This window comes from Pseudorasbora parva, chromosome 13 (assembly GCF_024679245.1).
Source record: "Pseudorasbora parva isolate DD20220531a chromosome 13, ASM2467924v1, whole genome shotgun sequence".
NCBI lineage: Eukaryota > Metazoa > Chordata > Actinopteri > Cypriniformes > Gobionidae > Pseudorasbora > Pseudorasbora parva.
This window is the reverse complement of record NC_090184.1, coordinates 32,523,854-32,540,923: the sequence shown is the minus strand read 5'-3', so window position 1 is coordinate 32,540,923 and position 17,070 is coordinate 32,523,854. Positions and strand designations below refer to the sequence as shown.

General features: G+C 38.1%; 1 protein-coding gene across 3 annotated transcripts; it reads right to left on the bottom strand.

The window, feature by feature from the left end:
* Positions 1-458: 458 nt before the first annotated feature.
* On the bottom strand, positions 459-16,693 carry edem3 (ER degradation enhancer, mannosidase alpha-like 3). 3 transcript variants are annotated; one of them, XM_067413987.1, is made up of 21 exons: positions 15,494-16,693; positions 15,362-15,407; positions 14,075-14,175; positions 13,953-13,992; positions 13,739-13,851; positions 13,474-13,624; positions 11,181-11,315; positions 8,850-8,955; positions 8,634-8,731; positions 8,197-8,322; positions 8,040-8,123; positions 7,855-7,938; positions 7,542-7,666; positions 7,204-7,378; positions 4,900-5,045; positions 4,192-4,336; positions 3,904-4,095; positions 3,590-3,755; positions 2,438-2,623; positions 2,204-2,251; positions 459-1,634 (listed from the first exon to the last, which is right to left on the bottom strand). In XM_067413987.1, exons 1-21 carry the CDS (start codon positions 15,604-15,606, stop codon positions 1,336-1,338), a joined length of 2,679 nt encoding a protein of 892 aa, XP_067270088.1. In that variant the 5' UTR covers positions 15,607-16,693; the 3' UTR covers positions 459-1,335. The 3 variants fall into 3 exon arrangements, with proteins under 3 accessions (XP_067270088.1, XP_067270090.1, XP_067270089.1); XM_067413989.1 differs by lacking the exon at positions 2,204-2,251 and having other exon boundaries at positions 459-1,628; XM_067413988.1 differs by lacking the exon at positions 2,204-2,251 and having other exon boundaries at positions 15,494-16,692.
* Between the last annotated feature and the right edge of the window lie 377 nt (positions 16,694-17,070).

Genomic DNA, 17,070 nt, shown 5'->3' with positions numbered 1-17,070 from the left:
TGTTCATATAATTTATTTATCATACTATATATATATATATATATATATATATATATATATATATATATATATATATATAGTTTTTGTATTTATTGCTCTTCTACATTTATTAATACTATACTGTTCAATGGTTTGGGGTCAATTTATCCGTAGTAAAACAGTGTTAAATATTATTACAACTTTAAATGTCTTCTAAAATAATGTTCCTTTTTTAAATAATAAAAAAATTATAATTATTATTAATATTTTATCATGTAATTTTATGATGGCAAAGCGTAATTTTCAGCAGCCAAGTTGAGTGTTTTACTGTAGCCTACACTTTGATACAACCTTTTAAACCTACTGCTTTCATTTATTACATGCGCAAGTTCATTAAGCTAAAATTGAATCAGGTCCCTGCTCCCGTCATAAATATCACACGTGATAGAAAGTCTATCCAATAAAAAAGGAGTCATATATTAAAATTGTCAAATCGATTTTATTGAGCTTATCACGTGTCATGCCCTCTGGCACGGTCTCCCAGTCAATTAATTAGCTACTGGGGAAGCAACGGAGCAATAGCGTCCTCTGGCGGATCCTTTAGGATGCTTCACATGTCTCCATCCTTGGAAAAAAATTCTGTCACTGACATGCAAAGTTATCATCCGTGGTCCTTTAATGCTTCTCTTTGAAACATCGACCTCATTGTAAAGTCATTAGCTGGACTGAATGTATAAGACCATTAAATACTTGGTGGAAGGATGAAAGGAGCGTTTTTGGAACTTTGGGTCCCATTCCTATGAGAGCCCCAGGCTGATTCTCTTACTAATTAAAAACAATAATCATACATACAAACACTCAAACATACACATATATCATTCCATAAAGGATCTCAAATCTTCTTTTTTTTCAGACCCTGCAAACTGAGACAATAACCAAAAATGAGTCCTACTGCAAAAAGCAATTCATCACAGTTAAATCAGGCATTACATTAATCAGTCCTTCAGAAGATTAATCAGCACTGATGAATTAAGCCTGCACTTCAATAATCAGAGAATCCATTTGTTAGGAGGAAGACAAAAACAGGAGTGATTGTGTACCCTAGTCATGTAGAGAAAGAGATAAGTTGTTATGTGTGGGTGAAATCTGGAATAGAGTTGCCAGCGTTCAGATGAAGAAAACAGGATGTATTTGAATCAAAATGAAGCCCCTGAGAACTGGCCATAGAAAATGAGCTCTCTGAGTCAGAGTTCTTAATCACGCCTATCTCAACTATTGTCCCTGTTCGACAGAACTGATTTCTCAGTCTGTGTTATGGCTGGGACATGCTAGCGAAGTCCAAGATGGAGGGCAATGTCAAAGCTCATCCTTTTCCATCTGCTTAAACGCTTCCAAGTCCTCCTGCCAATCAGCCATCAGCGAGTCCACCGATTGGCTGCCGGAGTCGCTGTCCACAGCAGGCTCCTCCCCTACGTCCACGGGGACATAACTGCCGAGTCCCTCCACCGGCTGAACCGAATCTTGCCCCGCGACTGAGTCTTTTACTGTCTGTTCCTGAGTAGAGACTTGTGATCGGTCGACAGGTTCTGAGGAGGTGGAGGAACTGTGGTCTTTCTCCTCTGTGGAGCAGTCCTCTTCTACTGCTCCAACTGTACCTTGAAAAAGAAATCAATTGAATGAACCACAAGAAATCCACCAGTATGATGGATGTGTGGCACATGATGATATCGTCATCAAAAAATTTGATGTTGTCAGCTAAAAGGAACATGCAGATTTTGCACTAATAGAACTCTATAATTTTATGGCGTGTTCAAGTTCCTGAGAATTTTGTATTCACGAGTTGGGAAGTTCAATTTGGTCGATAGCGATGAACCTTTTCCACAAAAAAGGCAGCAAGATTTTTTTAACTCTACTTCTACAAAATTAGCTCCATTTTGGTGCTGTAAATTGAATTGGTATACATTATACAAATATATTATTTGCACATGTAACTTAGCTTTTATTACAAATGAAAAAGAAGTACTGTCAATAAAGACGCTTCATCTATTGCGTCTGCCATATTTTCTCACTGAAACACCCACAACTGTGAGCTCAGAATTACTTTGTGAAAGCGTTCATGTGTGTTCAACTCATAAATACAATCATTCTGACAAGACTAGAACGCACCATTAAAAACAATTGGGTTCGCTGCATAAAGGGAAACCCATGGAGGAGGGGTACTTACTGCCATCCAACAGGGAGCCCGGGAGGGCTTTCCCCTTAAATATGGCTTCTGCTCATCCAAGTAGGAAAGTAGTGAAAAAAGAGAAGTAGTGGAAAGAGAAAACAGTTACAAACACAGAGGGGAAGAGTAATGAAGGAAGAGTAATTAGAAAGGAATGAAAGCTGAAGATACATCGTGCACAACCTCATAGGGTTTCCTCACATATTAACCCTCTTTTCACATTTATTGTCTCACCTCTGTCTCTAGCTTTGTCACTGAGCAGCACCTCCACCTCCTTGTACTCCTTTAGAGCCTCCAACAGGATGTTGCCCTCTTTGTGGAACAGGAAGAGGAGTGGTAAAGTGACATCGTCAGTGTTCCGACCATCTCCCGCCATCTGGAACAATGGGGCCGTATCACTGCTGCTGCCTTCATTATCATCTAAACAAAAGAGATAAAACAAGAAGAGCGAGACATAAATACTAACATTAATTCATTCTGTACAGTACAGTAAAACAGTTGTTATTGTTATGAATTAGTACTTGAAATAAAGCTAAGATAAATCTATAAATTACAGATCTGAAATTCAAGTACTAAAATTACTAAACCAGGAAAAAAAAATTATAAAGCTAAACAGTAATAACCAAAAACGCATTAAATCGCATAACTGTACAAATGCATAAATGAAAATACAAGACACATAAAATATAATACAATACACATTAAAAACTGAGGTCCAGATGGACTCTCTGGGCCCATAAAAAGGCTCTGGGGGGGCCGTAAAAAAAATTGAGAGGAAAAATACAAAATGTAATTTTAGGGCTGTCAACGTAACTGCAAAAGTGATTTGGAACAATATTCAGTGTGAGAAGTAAAACTTTTAAATTCAGATTAATTTGTATAGCACATGTAACATTAAGGAGGGGAAACAATACACTGCTTACACAACTTAATACAAAATACATTTCCAGATAATGTTTTAATAATTAGCTTGAGCTACCATTTAGTTTTTTTAAGGAGTGGGGCCTTTGTAAGGAAATGATCACATGTGGGGGTCCTTGTCATCAACAAGTATTAAAAACTCCTGAAATAGATTCCTTTAAGGGGATAGTACGCACAAAAATGAAAATTCTGTCATCATTTACTCGTCCTCAAGTTGTTCCAAACCTGTATGATTTTTTTCTGCTGAACACAAAATAAAATACTTTAAAGAATGTCGCTAACCAGACAGTTAATGCATCCCATTGGCTTGCATAGTATGGGGAACAAAATACTATGGAAGTCAATGGGGTCCATCTACGGTCCGACATTCTTCAAAATATCTTCTTTAGTTTTCAATAGAAATTCACAATGGTTTGGAACAACTTGAGGTCGAGTAAATGACTGACTCCCTAAAACGTTTCTCACCGATGACGATGCCTCCGATGGCCCCAGCTTTCTGAATGTGCCTAGCCTTCTCTGCAAACATGCACTGGCCTCTCTGCAGCAGAGCGATGCGGCCTGCCACAATCTCACCGTTACTCAACTCAGAACAGCCATTATAGGGCTCCGCTATGGTTACGAACCCACGTACCTGAGGAAGAGGGAAAAAGAGAACAGAATACACTATGCAGCATGACTAAAAAAGGTATACCCTTTAGCAAGAACTAACCCAGAACGGCACAGAAATAGCCACAAAAAAGTGAGAAAGAAAATAAAAGGTCAGAGTTAATCATACTCACTCCAGAACTGCTTTTGGAAAGATCCAATCCAAACTGCGCAGGGCCTGCGGTCAGTACCACTCTACCAAAAAAGGGGTGCGACACTATTTGAACAGCTCGTGGAGGAAGCTGTTCTTTCTGCTGCTGGCTGGAGAGCTCCATCATTTCCTGCATAAAACGCATGCCGTCCTCTGCAGCGACTGCACTCACCGCCTGTAGGAGGGAGAAGGAATTAAGTTTCAAACTACAGATACAAAATACAAGTGATATAGTTTTACTTATATCTCTTGGTCTGACTCTGTATAGTACCTGTGTTGCGTGCTGAACGAGTTGTACTCTGCCATCCTTTAGGTGGATGAGACTCACACCCATCCGCCTCAGCAGCTCCAGATGTTCAGGGTTATTGGCCATGAAGTCTTGAGCCCTAAGAGGAGGACGGCCCATACCAGGCTCTCTGAGAGACGAAAAGATTCAATGACATCTTGAAAATCTTTTATATTAAAATATAACAATTTACTAATTGTATTTATTTATTTTATTTATTACCCTCATTCTAATATTCTGATTCAGTGTTCAATTATTATCAATTAATATTGGTGCTTAATTATTATTAATGGTTCATAATCATATGAATGAAACGTGTTTTTGCTGCTTTTTGGTGGAAACCATGATATTTTTTCAGGATTGTTTGATTAAAAAAAAAAGTTTAGAGAACAGTATTATTTCAAAATAGAAATATTTTGTAACATTGTGTCTTTACTGTCACACAATTTAATGCTTGCTGAATAAAAGTATTAGTAAACATAACAGTAAAATCTTAATTTTAAACTTTTGACCAATATAATACATTCACACACACACACACACACACACACACACACAAACGCACACACACACAAAAACACACACAAACACACACACACACACAAAAACACACAAAAACACACACACACAATAACGTATATAATTATGTAAAATGCTATTTGAACAGACCAGATGGTTATATCAGTTTCTCACCGATGAGTGGTTGGGCGAGGACAACTCTTATCCACTGCGCTCCTGATTGGCTCACGGAGATTGCGTGGGTAGGCGGGATCAGGGAAGAGTAGGCGGGTGTTAGGGCAAGTCCACTCAAAATTTGAGTCATCAAGTTCCTCTCCAGCCTGGGGGTGAAAGAAAGATATTGGATCAACATTTTATAACAAAAACAGTAGACAACCAGTGCAAATGTGTTTAGTTATTTGCATAATGTTAAGAGTTGGATGAGTAAACATGGGCAACTAGCCCAAGGCTGTTTTAATTAAAAGAAATTCTATTAATTACTCACCCTGTTTTTATCCACTGGAAGTTTAACAATATTTCCAATTATGCATGTTTTTCCATGCAATCGAGCCATAGTAATTGGTGCACTGAGCTTTAAAAAATAAAATCGGGGGGAAAAAAATAATCACCAAACGACAATAAAACTAGTTCAGTGATGTATACTCAGGCTTTCCGAACCACTCTCTGTGAGGAATTGATCGAAATTTACGATGTTGTGTCCTATAAATATGCTTTAATTGTCCCGGTAGAGTTTATAAAATAAGCGTTGTATTGATGTCTGATTTGTAATTGAATCATTTGATTCAATGAAAAGAAGAAACTTGCTGATTCAAACAAGTCTGAATGATTCATTCATGAATAGAACTTATTTATTTCTCTAGTTCAGAACAGACCACTTATTTGATGATTCTTGTTTCTTTCTGGAGCTGCTGGTGTGTTAAACTTAATATTCACTCAGTGAATTAGGGCTGTCATTTTTTAGAAAAATCGAATTCGAACGGATATCAAATATCAAGCAATGTATTCGAATATATTCTAATAGCTATGTGACAACTTAAACAGCAGCAGAGAATATAGCCTATAGCCTAGCCTAATTCATTTCTTTATATTGTTTGCTAGAAACACTAATCTATCACCTTGATCTGGATCAAGTGTGGCTCTCACGCTGTCCTTTCCAGCAGCTACAATGTGTTCACGGATGCAACTCTCAATGACCATCAGAACTTAAACTGTTTTATAAAAGCTATTTATTTGTTGTAAAGTGGCTAGTAAAGTGTAATAATCATCTCAAAAATGTATTCTTCTGTCAGGTGCAGTTGAAGTAAAAAGTGCCTGGGACAAATGCTGTCAAAATGAGAGCCAGTCTGTGTCTGTGTCATTATTCCAACATTATCTTCATAACTTCTTACGAAATAAAAAGTTTACCCCTCAGAAAAATGTACTTTCCTCTCTTGTCATCATTATAGCCTGGTGTCAGCACGTCATATAAGGACACACACTGAAAATAATCAGGTCAGGTCGTTTACTATTATAATTACATTTTTCATGTGGTCGGTTCATAAAAAAAGGTTTATCCCACCCCTCTCAAACCGATTACAATTTCAGTCGGTTAGGGCATTTTTATTCCGAGGTGTTTATATGGAGCATTTTCATTCGGATTGGACTTTTAAACTGATTAAATGCACCTATAGACTGTAAAAAAAAATTGCACTACATGACACTTTAAGAACCGAACAGTTTATTTTATTTATTATTTTAATTTATTTATTATTTTATATTTATTTATTTATTTATTTATTTAGTTCGATTACGGATATTTCACGTCATGTTCGAATGCATATTCAAATATCGAATAAAAAGTGACAGCCCTACAGTGAATTATTTATAATAATAATAATAATAATAATAATAATATTAATAATAATAATATTTGAGCTGTTCAATCAAATCTACAAGATGTAGTTTCAGATTTTCAGTGTAGTGTGCACTGCGGATATTTTGCACTTTGCCTGTTGCAAGTGAAAAGAGAGTCTTCAGAAAGCTTAATCAAGTGAAAAACTACCTCAATTTCTCAAAGACTAAATGGTAAATAGCAACTAGCAAGACGGCTTGATTTCAATTTGAAGTTGACAGTTTATTTTATAAGACGGCTTATAAGACATCCAGAAAGAGGTTTTAAATAGCGTCTGTGTATGAGACGGTAAAATGGTGTTGTACTGTGTACACTATGTAATTATTTGTATATAGTTAAAAATGTAATAAACTTTCCAATTTAGTTCATTTTCTCTAATTGAATATGCAAAAATTGCTATGCTTATAGATAATGATTGTTGTTACACGTGGCAAAAAGATAAGATAATTGGGGGTTGGGGCCCGGATTACAAATTAACCACGGGTCCCAGAAACCCTAGAAGCATCCTTGTGAATAAAGTCAACTCTGACCAGTGTTACAACATATAAAGAGGCAAGCAGAACTTCTATTGTGATTGTGTGCAGTACCATATTGTTGACGACAGGGGGCGCCTGTGAGTTTGAGGCAGTGGAGAGGGAGAGAGGCAGCAAATGAGCTTCTGTCGTAAAGATGTAGTCCTCCACATTAAAAGGCAAATCCTCCTCCTCAGCAAACAGCAGGAACAGGTACTTAAACATCTCCGCCAGGAAAAACGAGTCCATGCTGAAACAGGTGGGCGGTGATGAAGAGAAATAAATATGCCATGAGACAGCTTGCCACCCACTCTTTACTCGTAAATTCTCAATTTACAAAATCCACTCATACTATTTGTACAAAAATATACCACATTAACCAACATCCTCTTTAACTATCCACAGATTTTTACCGGTCCTCGTGACTTCCTGTCCTCACGTCCTTCATAGCAGCGAAGCCACAGGGAACTCGAGCAAATCGGTTAAGGTTCTCCAGTACGGTGCGGCCCACCTCCAGGTAATATGGATCTCTGGTTGCCTTCAGAGGAAATTCACAGTTTACATTTCTCAATGTCCCCATGGTTCACTAAATGAAAATACACGGTTGAATGCACTTCCGCGGAAGCAATGCAGCGTGAAGGGGGTCACATTTGCAGGTTGATAAGGAAAATGATGGACAGTAAATGAGATGTTGCATTGAGATTTGTTTGAGAACTCAGTTTGTACCTTATAAAGGAAGTAAGTGCTTTCTGCAAACTCTGGCCGCAGGGGGTGCTGAGCCCAGTGAACCCTGAAATCAGTGGTGAATGCCTGGCGAGACAGTACGTGGGGGAGCAGGGCAGTCAGGAAGAGTTTATAAACCACAGACCGTGATGATATTCAAAAGACAGACAGCTGAAAAGAGGATCTACCTCAGGAAGGAAGTTGTGTTTCTTGGTAACCTGATAAAGCATTTCATGTGTCTCTATGGCTGGCCGGATATCTCCTTTTAACACCTGCAAACAGCAAAACTCAATCATAATGGACAGGAAGAAACTCAGAGAGACAAAGACAACACTGATTTCTCACCTGCAATCCTGGGAAAAAGGCAAGCAAGGAGTCCATCCAGGTGCGGGCTGGCAGCAGGGGTTTGTGGATGTGGACGTCCAGTAGCAGAGGAGGTTGGCTGATGTACTTCATAATGGATGCATAGTGCTAAAAAAATATGCCAAACGATCACAATTCATGAATACAGACACAAGACAAAGAGAACCATTTTTTCATGGCAGACAAAACTAAAATGCAAGTCAATACGACTTAAGTATGAACAATTACAATTACAGGCGACATGCTCCAGGGCTTCTATTCTGAATAAACTATTCTGAATAAATACAAAAAAATAAAGCAATAAAATAAATATAAAATAATCATTCAAAATGATAAAAGGGCTTGAAAAATAAGACTGCATGGTGACAAGCCGAAAAGGTGATTATGATGACTTTAAGAAAAGAATGAATTATACTCACAGTGTTAAAGCGCTGCAGAAATTGGTCATCTCCCAGTAATATATACGCCTTCATCAAGTACTCATAATAGGAATCTATGCCTGCTCCAACTCCACTGTCTGTTAAAAGAACAGTTACAAACAAACCTCATGTTTCCGACTTGACTTTAGTCGAACTTGTCTGTATATGAGCACAGCTGTTTTATGTTTTGGGTTGTTTGGTATGGATTAGCCTCACCCCTGCGGACCCACTCTCCTGAGTGGATGTTGATGGTTGTTCCCACTAGGTTACTGTTCCTCTGTCGTTTTTCCCAAAGGAAGTCAAGAGCTCTTCTCGCATGAGCCTGCGAACAATACAACGAAACACCAACCCCTAAATACTGGCTTATATAATAGATTTAGTCATCGTCACCTCACAAAATGAGAACATTCCTGGCCTCATAATACACAACACCAAAGGGTAATGCTAATGGTGGCTGAGATATATGCTGTCATTCTGTAGACTGAATGAATACAAACATTCCAGGAATCATCACTTTTGGCTGAAATTACGTTAGTTACGCTGTTACAAAACAATAACAACAGTATTTCTACTAGCTTGGTGATCTTAAATGCTTAAAGCCTAGTTCACACTGCCCGATTTTTGCCCCGATTTTGAGTCGCCGACAGGTTTTGCGAAATCGCCGACAAATGCCCGAGATCACAGGCAAATCGGTGCTCGTGCACGCGAGTGACAATCACGCAGTGTGAATAATCAAAGACGCGATCAGAGAGAATCGCAGACGAGTCGCCGACGCCGGTGAGATATTTGGCATGCTAAATATCTGGAGCTGTCGGCGATTCAAACTCCTGCTGTGTGAACAGCGTTCTGACTGAAAATTACATCGGCGATGACCGACAGCCAATGAAAGAGCGAGATACAGGGCAGCAGGACGTTCAGGGAGGAGTTATAGAGCAGAATTTCAGTATTTTAATAGATATATTTACAATTCTATCAAACAGAAACAAAGGCAAAACATTTGCACATCCAGCCACAGCAGCAGCGCATTACAAAATTGTTTATTTACCTCAAACTGTCTTTGCAGAACACAATCCTGGCTCCCTCTGTCTCTCCAACAATTTCCTCCGCCATAATCTTTTTTTTCTTTTTCTCCACAAATCAGCGCACATACAGTTTGAAGCAAACGTTGTGCAGTTTATCATTTTAAACAACAATTCAAAGTCTCGCGCGAGAACTCCGGTCTGATGCACGTGTGATCTCGCGTTGTTTACTCGGCACATCGCACGTGTGTTTGGGAAACGTAGTTTGCGCACCGGAGAGAGAGAGAGTTGTCGGCGATTTTTCCTCTTGTTCAGTCATGCAGTGTGAACTCCTCTGTCGTCAAACCATCGTGCAGTGTGAACACAGCAGTGACTGAATGATACCCCAGATAGTCATGCAGTGTGAATAGAGCAGTGACCCGACGAGTTTGAAAATCGTGCAGTCTGAACTAGGCTTAAGTCAACATGAATAATACCGTAGTAGTAGTAGTAGTATTTAAAGGGATAGTTCTATAAACTTGGATAAAATTGGAGTTATATTAAAAATGTCCTGGTTCTTCCAAACATTATAATGGCAGTGACTTCTTGTTTTCATTTATGAAGTCCGTAAAAGTGCATCTGTCCATCATATAACTGCTACACATGGTTCCGAGGGGTTAATAAAGGCCTTCTGAAGCGAAGTAGCATGTTTGTGTAAGAAAAATATCCATATTTAAAACTTTATAGACTACAATAACTAGCTTCCGGCGGTCAGTGGGACTTACAAAAGCATAGCAAGCTTTGACGCCTCTTACAGATAGGCTGGACAACAAACTCAAGCCCCTCTTCTCTTATAATCGCAATCCTCCGCCATTCCTCTTTAAAAATTCTCGTTTTAGACTTCTAATTCATGACCGGTGCTTTGCTCTATCATCTGCCCTTTTGCATTCATTAATGTGCATGCATCAAAGTTTCAAGGGTCAAGGGTTACTCTTTCACCGTAACTCAACTTGCGTTCCGCTGACCGCCGGAAACTAGTAGATATTTTATAAAGATATATAAAATATATTTTATATTTCTATAAAGTTTTAAATATGTATATTTTTCTTACACAAATGCCCCACTTTGCTTCAGAAGGCCTTTATTAACCCCCCGGAGCCGTGTGGAGCAGTAATATGATGAACTGATACATTTTTATGGACTTCAAAAATTACACAAGAAGTCACTGCCATTATAAAGCTTGGAAGAGCCAGGACATTTTAAAAATAAGTAGATTATTTTATTTGTCTGAAGAATTTCATATACACTAGGAAGAAGTGAGGGTGAACTAAGTGCATAAGTGTATTGCCATACCAGCATCTCTGGCTATTACATTGCAGATACAGATTAAACATTTCATGAATTATACAGAAAGCAAGGTTTTCAAACATTTCTTTGGAGGTTAATAAGGGCCATAAGAAATACATATTAATCTGGAGGTCATTTAAGGACATTTCTATATGTTATACCTTCAGAAACTCAACATTTGCAACAAATTGTGCTATTTTACCTCAAATATGGGGTCCCCAGTAAAGCGGCTCAAGGCTGCAAATTCAAGGATGATTGTCCCGGCACAGGCGGTGCAGGTGTCCGTCTCAGTGCCTGTACGGGTCTCGGGTCCACGGACTCCATAACGCAGGTTCACCTTTAAATGTAACCAATCATTAATAAGAGTCATAATCGAGGTGATTTATCACCGAAGAATCCACAGCAGGGTTTATATTAATATATACTTACCGTTCAAAAGTGTGGGGTCAGTGATTTTTTTTTTCTTCTGTTTTTGAAAGAAAGCTCTTATGCTCACCAAGGCGACATTTCAAAATACAGTAGTAATATTGTTGTCTGGCTATCACCAGAACAAGCTCAATTTAAGATTAGACATTGAAATGACTTTCAAATGACTTTATGTAATTGTTTAGTCCTTCAACCAATAAGACCACAAGAGGCGTGAATAACAGGTACGATCCATCGCTTATCTATCCGTCATAGTGTTAAACCTTGCAATGGCGTGCCAGGTGGATGAGCCAGTCTGTGATTGGTTCCCGCAAAAGTGTAACAGTAGTAGTAGAAATTAATGTAAGGTTTTCCAGACTGAGTTGCAGGGCAAAAACAAATCGGCGGCAGATCAGGCTGGGATTATTGTGACATATTATTACAATTTAAAATAAATGTTATTTATTTTAATATATATTAAAAAGTTATTTATTCCTGTGATGGCACATTAATGCTGATTTGGTGCTCAAGTATAATTTATTTTTATTACCAACATTGAGAACAGTTGGGCTGTTTGATATTTTTGATATGTACAACTTTTCTGGATACTTCTGAGAGTTCAAAAGAACTTTATTTGAAATAGAACTCTTTTGTAACATTACAAATATCTTTATTGTAACTTTTGATCATTTTTGTGTCCTTGCTAAATAAAAGTATAAATTTATTCCAAACAAATAAACAATGGGGGATTAATATTAAAGTGGACATTAGCGTTAATAGAATTACATTAAAGTAGGTTATTTCATTTATTATATAAGAATTATAGGCAACACTTTACAATAAGGTCTCATTTGTTAACATTACTTAATGCAGTAACTAACATGAATTAACAATAAGCCATATACAGTTTTACAGCATTTTATTAACTAACATTAACCTTTGTTAAAGTTAGATAATAAAAATGTTCACGTTATCTAACAGTGCATTAACTAATGTCAACAAATACAACTTTTGATCTTTAAAAAAATGACTAATACATTTTGAGATTAACATTAATAAAGATTAATAAATGTTATAGAAGTATTGTTAATTGTTAGTTCATGTTAACTAATGTAGTTAACTAATGTCAACAAATGAAACCTTATTGTATTGCACAAGAGTATCACAAGTCATGAAATTAGCAAGGCTCTATGCAGGAAATGTTTTCTTAAGCCGAAAGTTTACTTCGTTTTTTTTTGTGTACGCAAGCATATGCGCACAGTCGAACGCACAGCCTTGCAAAGTATACTTCTTTTGACTCGTACGTGTACACAGGCATTTGAAGCATGCAATGTTTTAAGCAATCTCTCTCTGAGTTGCAACCCATGTAAATACAGCAAAACAAATTAAATGTGCATATGCGACCTGGGCGTACCGGTTACAAAAATCAGGCGGTGTGCGTTCAGTATGCACATATTCTTCTGATGAGAACATTCACATCACACGCATTGTACGCTGACCCTCGCGTACTCGTAAAAAGTATACATTGGGCTTTAGACAACATTCAGTTTCACGAGTTCACACATATGAAGGTAATGCGTATTTGGCATGCTGTCTGAGGGCTCTGAGCTTGGAGTTTGGCCTGAACCCAGAGAACTCCCTCCATCGCAGGTTGATATAGGAATTGATAGAAGTGAGAAGATGGGGTAGTGGAGGGACGCTGGAGAAAAAAGTCTGCTGTATATATACCTCTTATCTCATTAATTAGGTTGATTAACCGAATGTGCTCCTCCTGTGCTAATTAAGTTGATTATCTGAACATGCTCATCCCGAACTTTGTCAATAAAACCTAATTTAGCAGCGTTTTTTTCCATTGATTGCAGTATGCCTTAATAGACCAATCAGAATCAGGTATTCAAGACAGATGTGTAAAAAGTTAAGAATGGTCTGTTGATGAGACGTGCAGTTAAAGAGCGCATTTTCCTGAGGCAGACATTCAACAAACCACAGCATCCGAATCAACAAAAAAGCAACATATTTTCAATCCAGTGGTGACATTTGAATCATTCGTCTTGCATATGCATTGCAAGGTCATGCGTGCGTTCACTCACTCTAGGGTAAGGTAGGCCACTGCTGGTGTTAAATGCAGGCAGCAGTCTGAGTCCAAGGTCTTTGGCCATGTGCAGCAGCTCATTCTGGTACCAGAGCATTCGCCCACTTTCTTTCATCATGACGGCCATGGAATGGCCTCCCAGGAGTCCACTAAAAACAAGCAACGTATTAAACAAGCAAAATAGCCACAATTTACTATATAGATTTAAAATGTAGTCTTTTAATACATCAGTCCATTTTGAAACTCTGACAGAGATGTCTTACCCCAGCACCCGGATGTTGGTCTCAAATACAGACACCACAATGTCATTATCCAACCGTACATCCGCCACCACTCTCCTCACCGCCTCCTCAAACTCCACCGTCTTATTTAACAGCTGTGAGATGTCAGAACGGGTCATGAGCAAACAACCTTGGGTTTAAATGTACATATGAGTGTTTGCAAGAGGTGTCAAGTTCTGTTTGAGATGTTACTCACTGCAAGAGTGTCAAGAGTGTCGATGAGGGTGAGGGAGAACCTGACGGAAAAGGAAAACGCGTTTTCATCTCGGTTTTCAACATTTCCTTAAAAAATTAATTAAACATCTCCAACTGACTTACTTCCCCAGGGCGTCATCTATATCCCCTCGACTGGGCTCTAGTCCACGCACTCGCCCACGGCAAGTCAAAGGCATCAGCTCATCTGCGGGGTAGGCATGGTCCTGTCAAAATGAAAAGAACAGAGATGAAATGAAATAAAACCAGACAGATTTTAATTATAATGCCGTTCCCTCAAATATTAATCTGCCTCCTCTATCCTTACAACACTCCTGTTTTTTTTTGGAGAAGGGGGTATAAACAGCAGACTATTGCATTTACATTTTATACATTTTACATTTCCAACCTACTTAGAGACACTTCTAGGCATACCAGAGGCTTCTGGGAAGTATTTCACAATTCGCCACATTGGAATTATAAGTTTCTATCTGCATTCTGAACGGTTTTGAGATAATAAGCTTCAAAGTTTTTGCATTCCATTCGAAAGGATGGCAAACTAGCGATGTTTAAACCATAGTTCATCCATAAATAAAAAAAAACAGGCATCATTTGCTTAACACTCCATGTCTGTATCACTTTCTTTCTTCTGGGAGACATGAATATATTTTGGAAAATGTTTCAGAAACGGTTTTTGATGATACAAAATTTGTTTTGTCCATACTCTGAAAGCTAGTGGGGTCCGAAGAAAACAAACACTGGACCCTACTGACTTTCAATGTATGGACAAAAACATCCAAACCAGAAAGAAATGTTCATTTAATATGCTGTAATCACAAATTACAGACGTGAAATGATTTTAATGTAGTAATAAAAGTAAATGATGCATAATTATACATAATCACATGCAATTAAATCTTAACCCTACACCTATAAAGATGTTTTGTTGCATGTTGATACATGTTGTTGATTACTATTACTCATAACTTAGTTAAGTAATTACACTGTTACGACGGCACATAAAAAAATTAAGTGTGACCAGAAATGCATATGCATTTTGTTTCCATAAAAATATTAAGCAGCACAACTGTTTTGAACATTGATAATAAGAAGCATATTAGATTGATTTCTAAAAGGATTATGTGACACCGAAGACTGGGGTAATGATGCTGAAAACTCGCTTCGTAATCACAAGAAAAAATACAATATTCTATAATGCATTAAACAAATGTAATATTATTTCGCAATATTACTGTTATACTGTATTTTAATTAATTTTAATGAATGCCACCTTGGTGAGTATGAGAGGCTGTACATAGAAAAACTACACAGAACTTTGGAGGCTGATGGAAAAGTAGTATTAAAACTTCTGTGTATGTACCCAGCTGTCAACAAGTGTCACTGTGTACATACCATGTAGTTCTGATAAGCGTGGTCAAACATTTCCACCACTTGGTTCCTGAGAAGCAAAGGCATTTATTGAATTAAGAAAAACAGTTCTGAATCATTTTGTTGAATCATATAATTTCATGTGTCCTCACATACCTCAATTTGTTCCTCTCATCTCTGCTCATGGTCTCTGACAACCTGATAGAGGTTCCCATAAAAAACAGCAGCCAACAAGCAGGCAACATTGTTGAAGAATGAAGCGTCCGCATGGCTCTAATCCACTGGTTTCTCAACCTTTGTGTAGATGAAGACACCCAAGGCAAAACTTTCCTGTCTTAGATGTGTTTACTTAGCACCAAGTTAGAGTTCCGCCACCTCTGATCCATCATTTTCAAATTGAATGTAAAGAAAATACGATGCAGGCCAGATTCAGTAACACCCACAGCATTTGAATGCATTCACTGTTCCAGCTCAATAACTTTATAGTTCCTGTTCTTATCTAAACGTCTCTCTTGGATGAATGCAGCTCCGGTGCATTTCTGAGATGTTTTTAGCGTCTGTTACAAAATGACTAAGAAAGACCGATCAAGACACGTTTCATTAGTGTTGGTCAGTCAGCTGCAGTTGTCACACCTGCCTGTCACCTAGATAGCACGTTGGCACCCATGTGACACATCTGCATGCTACTCTCTTTTGAGTATAAGCTATGAAACAACAACAAAATTACATCACTGTAGATCCCCAGCAGAGACAGGCTCAAGAGGAGCTCCAGATGGGGTCATGGAAAAAGATGATTTGTCTCCAATAGCAACCATCACCATGGGTGACACGATCAGCAGTTTACATGCCCAAAAAGAAGGAGAGAGAACGCATCGCATTGATCCCACTACAACTGATAGCAATAAGTTAGATAGTATGCGGGTCCCAATCACATCTTCGTGATCCTAGAAACAAGTTTAAACCATGTAGAAAATCCTACGGCGTTATTCAAAAATACAATACACAGCGAAATGTTGTCAATATGATTTGAGGAAAAAAGATTTATAAACCCGTCTCGCTTTGTTGTTTAGCTCGCCGGCTAACCCGTCGATGACAGCTCGGCTCGTCACCAGTGGGCATATGTTTTTGTGGCAGAAACGCTGCTGTAACTAGCGGAAAGAACCTCTTAAATCTGTTCTTCGATCATCCATGTGTGACTAGATGGTCCATTCAGCTCCCAGAATCTGGCAAATAAAAATATTCCTTGTAAGAATGATTTTCTATCAGGTGTAATACAAAGGGCCAGAGGGCTCTCTCAGAGTCGCTGACTGAATGATCATCTCTCCAGTTTTACGTTAGATCACAGGCAGACGTCAACATCCGCATCCGGGCAGCGCGGAGTACACGAGTACACGCCCCGTCAAAGGTGTGGTGTAGAAACTACAATTCCCAGCATGCCCAACATTATAGATACAAAATAAAAACAAAAACGTAAGAGTACTTAAATTGTTTTAATTAATTACAACACATTTTTAACATAATGCAGGTCTATCACCACATGTTTTACTTTTCAATGTTGTTTTTATTGCAAGAAAAAATCCCGTATCAAAAAATTAGGAACGAAACTAAATTAATAAATAAATAAATACATGAATGAATGAATGAATGAATGAATGAATGAATGAATGAATAACATTTACGGTACGTGAACGATCTCGTCGTAGCTCTTCAAAAAAGTACATTTTGATTATTTT

Excerpts from the sequence above, each read along its gene's own strand:
- edem3 (XM_067413987.1), bottom strand. The coding sequence starts at position 15,606 with ATGCGGACGCTTCATTCTTCAACAATGTTGCCTGCTTGTTGGCTGCTG. Across the intron at positions 13,625-13,738 it reads ACCAACATCCGGGTGCTGGG|TGGACTCCTGGGAGGCCATT; the intron begins GTAAGACATCTC and ends GCTTGTTTTTAG. Across the intron at positions 2,624-3,589 it reads CATCGGAGGCATCGTCATCG|ATGATAATGAAGGCAGCAGC; the intron begins GTGAGAAACGTT and ends TCTTTTGTTTAG.